Source organism: Morone saxatilis, unplaced genomic scaffold, assembly GCF_004916995.1.
Source record: "Morone saxatilis isolate NCDOM2014 unplaced genomic scaffold, NCSU_SB_2.0 Contig12, whole genome shotgun sequence".
NCBI lineage: Eukaryota > Metazoa > Chordata > Actinopteri > Moronidae > Morone > Morone saxatilis.
The window spans coordinates 9,155,830-9,164,715 of record NW_023339674.1 but is presented as its reverse complement, the minus strand read 5'-3'; the positions used below and the strand labels follow the sequence as shown (position 1 = coordinate 9,164,715).

General features: G+C 39.8%; 2 protein-coding genes across 5 annotated transcripts in view; both read right to left on the bottom strand.

Annotated features, from left to right (window-relative positions):
• Window positions 1–8,886, bottom strand: part of LOC118322195 (cAMP-specific 3',5'-cyclic phosphodiesterase 4D-like) — a 52,863-nt gene that overhangs the window by 27,190 nt on the left and 16,787 nt on the right. Inside the window, exon 1 of one of the 4 annotated variants that reach the window (XM_035653812.1) lies at window positions 6,904–7,455. The exons of the other annotated variants lie outside the window; for them this stretch is intronic. Coding sequence (XP_035509705.1) covers window positions 6,904–7,037 — 134 coding nt within the window. The 5' untranslated portion in view covers window positions 7,038–7,455. Of the gene's footprint in view, window positions 1–6,903; window positions 7,456–8,886 lie in introns of those variants that run through there. 4 annotated transcript variants of the gene reach the window in all.
• The window catches only part of LOC118322197 (GTP-binding protein SAR1b-like), a gene marked incomplete at its 3' end in the record, with an annotated part of 2,675 nt that continues 1,755 nt past the window's right edge, over window positions 7,967–8,886 (bottom strand). The window contains 4 exon segments of the mRNA XM_035653816.1: window positions 7,967–8,098; window positions 8,211–8,314; window positions 8,401–8,466; window positions 8,565–8,684. Coding sequence (XP_035509709.1) covers window positions 7,967–8,098; window positions 8,211–8,314; window positions 8,401–8,466; window positions 8,565–8,684 — 422 coding nt within the window.

Below are 8,886 nucleotides of genomic sequence, written 5' to 3'. Positions count from 1 at the left end.
CACACACACACACACTGTCTTTGCCCAGCAACAGGCCATGCTGGGTGCTCCTCTAATCATGTTCATACGCCACTAATTGGCGCCTTTCGGTATACAGTGATTGAGTCCGGCGGTAAGGCAGAAGTGTGCGACTTCCTTCTCTAATTAGCCGAGGGCAACCCGGGAGCAGCCAATCACATCGCTGATCAGCGGGACACGACAAGATGGAGAGAACAGGGGGAGAGTGTTTTCTCCCAAGTCTTTCTTTGCCTTTTTTTTGTCTTTAACGTTTTTGGGCACTTACGTAATTTAAAACTCAGAATTTCTTCTAATCATTATTAATAGAATATAATGAAAGACATTGAATAAAAAGTACAACAAACTGTAAAGTCTATTTAGTATGTACATTTTTATAGCTATGCATCGATATGATACACTGGAATTTATCACCTTACTAAGACAGGACATTACTGATCCATAATAAATACAGTTTCACTATAAAATGAATTCTAAATTTTTTTCTGCTGTCAGTTAAAATCATTCAGTTAAGTGGACTGCAACTCAGTTTAGTTGAGTTCAACACAGCGACACATATATATATTTATACATCTGGGGGAAAAAAGAGCACTGGTATCAGATCAATGTTCAGTATCAGCAAAAGTTGGATCAGTGCATTCCTGTATTGAACATAAATAAACTGACAGAATATATATAATTTAAACAGACGACAAGGATGATATTGGGTATTAATTGCAATACTTGCATAGATATTTTCTGTGTCTATATTTTATGTTTCTTTTTTGATATTAAATCCTGAATAAACTGAAATCTTTGAAAAACTCACACACATTCACATCTTGAAGTCTTCTCTTTAACAAAAATAAAGTTGTTGGAAGCCACCCTCCAACCCAGAGCCCTTCCCTACCTGGCATCCCGCTGTGTAGGCAGAGCCCTCAAGTCTACGTAGGTGATCAAGTTCACCTGTGACAATGTGAGCAGGAGCAGGCTGCATGTGGACGCCTTATTTCGTCAGTCCATCAACCAAACTATTGTCTAATCCTGCAACAAAATAATGGAACAGAGCCTCTTTGTGAAGTGTCCATCCATCCCTGAGTTGATCATCATTCCTGGAGTCACAGAGATGTCAGGATAACACTTGGTCCACTATTCTAGCAGTGATACTATACACAAGTACACACACACAGTCACACAAACACAGTCACACTTGTCTGCTGACGTCAGTTGTGGTTTCATGGCTGTCACTGCGATGCCGATCGACCAGCTCTCAGGCCTGCAATTATTCCCAACCCAATGCTCTGAGCTCTCTGCTCGCTGTAGTTCTGTTTTTCCACCAAATAAGAGACCAGAACACAAAAGATGCTATGAAACACGCTGAATAGATACAAGCCAGAAAACAGCTGGCTGAGGTTGTGGACGCAGTGGGATTTTTGTTGAGGCATGTTTGTTGTAGGAACGGAGAGAAATGACTCCAGAGACCTGGAGCAGAGGCGTTCTGTGGTTCAGCGGGTTGAGGCGTCAGCCGTGAATTGGCAACGATTTGGGATCCAGTCCAGCGAACAGCCACTGTCACGTCAATATTTTCCTGTCAGTCCTCAACCGGGGTCAGAAATTCTTTGTCACAAAAGTCCTGATTGCTGTGAAATGTCCTGTAATGTAATATATATAATAAATAATAAAACTGGAAGGATGTATGACATCATCCTAAAATCACATGCAACAGCTGTGGGGAACAACATCTGTGAAACGGGAAGGACCCTGGACAACAACAGCTGTCTGTGAACATCAGACCGAAACCAGTCACGGCATCGACTCGGAAGAGCGTTGAACATCTTTGAACAGAGACAGCAAACAATCTACCGACAACACATGACCGAAGTCACGCACTTAGTTTCATATTTTAGATGACAACTGAGCAAATTCCATCCTCTGAGGTGGTTGAAAGCTTAGGTAAAAGCAGCATTCATAATAATGACTGTGGCAGGTAAATAGCTTCACAGCCTTTGAGGTGAGTGAAAAAGTTTACTTCAGACAAATTCACCTTCTATGATCTGCTTTAAATAACACGATCTTCTAAATGGCTCAGTTCAGTTTATAATCATAAAGATTCGGATAATTTAATCTAAATTTTTCCTGCCACCGTCTCAAAATAAAGTTCTTTCTACTACAAATATTCCTGGAGTTCTGACGTCTTCCAGCTGTTTCAGACTGCACCTGAAGTTGTGCCAGAAATCCCCTCTCAGCTTCCAGCATACTCTATTAGAAGTCTGAGGGGAAACACTTAAATTAAACGATATAACCCATTTTATTGCATAAACACTTTGTTGGCAGAATATGCAGTGCTCTTGAGATGACTGAATCAGTGAATTTGTACAGCATTCAGTGTGCAGAGCAACAACTACCTTAACCAAACCCAAGAGATTCACATCACTGACATATGGGACACACGAGGCAAGACACGCCTGAGACAAAAATGGAAATAAACTGAAACAGATGGAGCTGAAGTCTGCGGAGGGAGAAATCCTTCACCACCGTTGGTACAGGTGAGTAAAGCCTAACCAGCTGCAGGGGTATAATGAGACCACTGATAGTGTCAGCTGTCTACTCATAGCTGACTCATACTCACAGTAAGCACGACTTCAGTGCCCCGCCAGAACTAACGTGTCTCTTCGTTTACATTATGTCGCAACATGCTGGCAGCTTGCAGTGGCCTCTGACCTCATGTAGAGTGAGCTGTGCGTCACGTCGTAGTGTGTTGACACGGGCTGAGGCCCTGGAGGGCTGGCCAACCTGCCGGGACACCATCAAAGGTCAGATCTCATTCCTGAACTGTTAGGAGGGACGGGCTGTATGCAGACAGCATGTAAAGTCAGATGACACCTGCATGAAGGCTACATGAGCTAAACTGATACTTGACTTAAATTAAATATCAGATATTAACCAAGCATTGCCATCCTGATACAATCAATGGTGGAGGTTTCTGTCGGACCAGAACCACAAAAAAGTATTTTCTTATTATGTAGTTTCTACTTATTTGCTCATCCTTTAAATTGATTCTTAATTTCATAGCAGCAATAGTTGTAGAGACATTTTCAAACAGTTAATAATTTCATCTGTATGAGTTCGTGAGGATGTAATTGCTCCGACGAGATTTTCCTGCATTAGTCTAAATAAATTAGCAGAATGCATCACACAGACTAAGAGCTGCTACAGCGACTGTGGGCAGTTGTCAGCTACAGCTTAAAACATTTATATGAACACTTCGATGTTTGCAGTACCAGAATACTGCTTTCTACTGCTACTCATGACTTCCTTTCAGTGAAGACAAAATATTATTATTAGCTTTTAGTATGAAGCAGCTGCAGAAAATAGCTTTGTTTTAAATATACAGCTGTAGATTTTTTTATATATATAAATATTTGTCAGTGGATCAGTTTTACACAAAGAGAGAGAGACTGGATAGTGCAGAGCTGCAGGAACTTGTTTCACTGTGGCCAAACATCAGACCTCCAACACACAAGCAGTTAACAAAGCTGTTCCCTGAGCCTTGATTTTTCTAAAGATATAGCTTCAAATTGAGAATAACACAATCAAATACAGTTTCTGATGCTTTTCCACAAAAACACAATAAATGTAATAGTCTGAATTTTGGAATCAGTATTTTTCAGTACTTCAATACTCTTTAATACACCAACAGGAAAGAAACAAGATCAATCTGAGGCACCTAATACAAAATGATCAAATGTGAACAGATTCATGACCAGCACAAAATATCTGCCATCAACTGACTCGGGGAAGTTTCAGTGAAAGCACTATGGACTGCGACATGTTAAGTGTCATTTCACGAGCAGCGACGAGCACAAGGCTGCACACACACGAGACACTTCATCATGACTGTCAGCAACATGTTAAGAGCAAAACGCCTCTGACCCTCAACGAAATTGTGTCTGCCATCACCTTCAAGAAATATTTCATCAGAGATCTAATTTATCGTATTTTATTAATCTACACTGAAGCTATTAATGGAATCAAAACCTTTATTCTAACACAGGGCCGAGCTGAGGATGAACCCACCTGAACTAAAATAAAAACATTTAATATAAATATAAATTTATGTTGGTGATTGTTTGGAAGATTCAACTTTTAACTCACCACTTTATCATTCATTATGGCTTCTAATGGAGCTGCTGTGTTGCTTCGATCTCACAGTGATGAGTAACTTTTAATATAAGCAGCATCATCGTCATTGTTATTATTATTACGAGACTGATGAGCTGTTAGCTCCCCTTCTGACTGTGTGAGTCAGAGTCTAGTTGACATTTGTGATCTCTGCTGGGAGATAAGACATGATGAGTGAGTAAGTGTCTGACATAAGTCTTCATCATCATCATCATCACTGAAGTTACAGGTAAAATGATGAAAATAATGGGCAGGATAGGACGAGACAGAAGTGGATGTATGCTTTTGTTTAATACAGAAAATTCCCTGATTACTCAAGATTACATTTTTATTATTGATTCTTTTCTTCTTTTTTTGGATGTCAAATTATAGTATAGTATTAAATTACAATTATATAAAAACATCTAATTTTCATATTGCAGAAGCTCTAACTAGCAAATGTTTGGAATTATTAAAGAATTAAACAACCAAGACAATTAATCAACTGTGAAAATAGCTGCTAGAGACATTAAACTGTAAATAAGTTATGATAGAATTTGAATATCGTCTTATTGACCACAACTAATGAAGGAGGTCAGGATGGGACAATATATGACAGGAAAAGGACTTAATGGGGTCAGGGGGGATGTAAAAAGACAGGACAGGACAGAAACTGAAAGGACAGGACAGAAAATGGCAGTAATAGTATGAGATAACTGAGCTTACAAGAGATAACTGTATCAAGGGAGGATGCTGCCATTTCACACAGTAAACTCTTTCCTCATCATAACCCTTAAAAAGCAGAAGCTAAATGTCTGTACTGACAGACACAAATCCGTTTGCCAAAACTAACTGTAAAAGCTCTAACTTTACGAGGTAAAGCGGTGACGATGAAAACAGTATGTTTCCGTCTAGGAATTAATGGAAACTACACAGGGTGCAAGGTTAAAGGGATTTGGACGATTACAGTGTGCACTCTAGTTTTCTCCGCTGCTTTTTGACTGTGTTATTACACACATGTGGTCGATCCATCAGGCCTATAAATATGTCCGACTCTGCGTTCATTAGCAATTTCCCTTTGAAGGTTTTTTATTGGTGGGTTGACATTTTAAAGTCACTTTGATCCCCCTCCCCCCCCGACAAGGCTGATGTCGTCATGACTTTCTGAAAGGCTGACTGCGAAATTAGTCACATTTCCTTCTGTGACTCTTACGGCTGCAGACACTTTCAGGTAAACTCATCTGGTGTAAATGTGTGTGTGTGCGCGTGTGTGTGCAGCAATGCATGAGAATGGTCAAACTATAAAAACAGTCATAGAAGTATGGGCTGTTATACTTTCTTACTGAAGCTATAAAATGACAACTTTCATTGTATTTTTTATATAATTTGCTAAAAAATTCTCCCTTTTTCTCCCTCACCACTGCATTTGGCACTGAGTGTTAACATAACACAATCAGATCGAGAACTGTAGAGACTGTTACTGCAACATAAAACTGCTTGCAAATCATCTTTAGATAATACAAGAAGATTGAGAATCATGTGGATTAATTTATTAATGTTTAACAGTCTTACCCTGAAAAAGGGTAGATAAAAGCAAGTTGAGGTTTCTTTGTATGTGTATGCGTATTTACCTCAGACAGAGTGTTTGAGGTGTGTGTATAACAGAATAAATGTGAACTAATGTATTTTTCTACAACTTAAGCAGTCAATGATGATATATAAAAAATTTCAAGACTTCAACACACACTCACACACACACAGATCAGATTCAGATCTTCGTGTAGAACCACATCAGTCCATCTGACTCACCATTACATCCTTAAAGCAGCACTTTACAGGTCATTTGTTTAGTCTGAGCTCAACTCCACTGTACAGGCAGAGATCATTTTCTTTAGTTCTAAGGCGTAAAAGTAGAGATTTTGTTCAGTCGCAGTTACCTGCGAGGTTGCAGATATTGACCCTTCTCACACGTGGTTGTGTGTGTATTTGCCAATAAAGCAACAGAAGCTTAATCTTCTTTCAGATCTCACGACTGTAAATCAATTAGGATGAAACTCACTCAGCAAAATTACTTTAGTTGTGTGAATGACGTCTGCCTGCTTGTGATTATCTGATAAAATATTACTACCATAAGATACAATTATAAAATCAATCTCCATAAACCCTCTACGGACAAAGGATGACTTCATGATGATTAAATGAAAATATCATCAAATACCATTAGGCACACTGAGGTCACTTTAAACTCTGACTAGCACAGACTCATTGTACTGTGAGTCTGAATGATAGGAATATCACTGGGAGATACAAAGGCGAGGTCACTATAAATTACTTACTGAGCAACACTGAAACACTATAAATTCTCTCGTAGTAAAAATACTATAGTCACAAACACAAAATGACCTACTGTTAACTAGTTAACAATATAGTAGTAATAAACTAAAAGTGTTGAGTGGTGCAGATGTTGTGGTGGCAGTGAATTCAATATCAGAAACTTAAAATATAATAAGAAAGGAAATAAAATAATGAATAAAAATAAATGAAATGTGCCTTATAATAAAATAAGTAAGCATGATATATATGTATGTATAAAAACCTCCCTATTATAGTCTATCATAGTTTCATATCATTAATGTTAGTAAAGTTATAATGATTTAAGTTGTATAAGTGCAGAAAATGTTTTTAAAGCTTTAGACAGCAGTATGTTTAGAGTTGTGCAACTACAACATCTGGATTAAATTAAATTACCGCCTGCGTTTCTGCACGATGTCGATGGGCCGGTTGACAGCGCACGGTGACCCACAGATATTCCCATTCCTCACTTTGAAGTAGCGATCCTGGACTGAGGGGGCCAGATACACACAGTTAGTTGGTAAACTCATCTTTGTGGTTGTTTTTTGTCTCCCTTCTGCTTTGTTCTCCACTAATCTTCCTCTTCCTCCTCCTCCAGGCGCTCCTCTAGTCCTCGGCTCTTGTGCGCTCTCTCCGTTGCCTTCACACCACACCAGGTTTCCATTGACGTGCAGACAGACGGAGCAAAGCCCTCCTTGGTGTGTTTCAGCATCATGCTTTCAGTCCGAAACAAGTAGAGGGTGAAGAAAGGAAGGGGGATCAAAGCAGTGTGGCTTTCAGAGTCATTTCCTCAGCAACACTTCTGTTTCATGCGGTTTGGAGAGCCGAATGTGGCGAGCTAAAGCTGTTGGTTTCAAATCCACATTGAGGAGTTTAGAGCTGAGCTCTCTCTCTTCTCTGGAGATACACTCCTCCCTCCCTCCCTTGCTCCCTCTCTCCCTCCCTGTCTCTCTATGGCTCTCTCTGTCTGTGTCCTCCAGCACATGGAGGCTTTAAAAAAGACATGAAGTATGTGGGTGTGTATGTGTATGTGTGTGTGTGTGTGTATGTGTGTCTGCAGATGTTGATACTTCCTCGTGTGGGTGGAAATACATCGGGGGAATTGAAACTCCAGGAAAACAGCAGGGAGAGGGGCAGAAAAATCATTATCTTTTTCAGAATTAGATGTTTTTACATAACATATCATTTATATTATTTGTAATAGATTATCAGTGTGTTTTCTCGCCAGACTCACTCGCGGTGCATCGAAAAAATATAACAGACGCCAAAACTATTACTGCAGGTCACGAGATGGCCTTCAACTTGCTTTCGCTTTCTTGTGCGTCCCCAGCGTAAGGAGATTGTCTCTAACTATAACTGGACTGCTTTCCACCATACAGACAGATTCAATAACAGTATACAAATAAAAAAAATATGACAGAATTCAGCATTTAATCACATCATTTAGTGTGATCATTACCTTTCCAGTTGTATGTCCATGAAGACCAAACATTCCTCTGAGTGCATCCTCACTGATGGCCTCTGGACGGTCTATTTTGTTCCCCAGGATGAGAACCGGGACGTTTGAGGTGGTTTCATCTGTTAACAAGGCCTGAAGAGAGGAAGTATATATTCACCAAAGACACCATTCCTATCATTGGCCAAAACTATAAACAACGGTGCTGCGTGTTGATATACAAGTGAAATCAACTTAATGAACTCACATCCAGTTCAACTTTAGCCTCTATTAGTCGCTCATGATCAGCACAATCCACCATGTAGACTATACCATTTATGGCTGGGAGATAGTTCTTCCAGATCCTTCGTGCTGTGAGAGCAACACAGTGTCAGCATTTAGGTAACACACAAGTGAGAGCTGCTAGTGCATCAAACAGCATTTTTCCTTATTCCCACCTTGCGTGTGACCTCCGAGGTCAAACGTTGTAAAGGTCATTCCAGCTATTGTCAACTCCTCGGACGCTGAGGACAGAGAGGAAGCACTGACTTTAAATAAGCGACGAAGCGAGACACATAATGCTGATTGCTGAACTGACTACATGTCAAATCTCTGGATGTACTTGGGTGTAGCGTCGGCACGTGCTGTCCTAGCCTGTCATCTCTGAGCATGTGCAGGAGTGTTGTCTTTCCAGCATTGTCCAGGCCAAGGAAGACTAGCTTGCCGGTCTTCTTGTACAACCCTGATAATAAAGAGAAAACAAACGGATATGAATTTGTAAACTCATACACGCTTGATGAGGATGATGATAAGCAGGAGGCCCCACAGTCAACACAAAGGGGTTTTCTTTTTTGTCATATTCAAGAATGCCATCGTTATAATAAATCTGTGATTACACATTTACGCAGTGACTGGTATCTTTTATATAGATAATATCTAAAAGA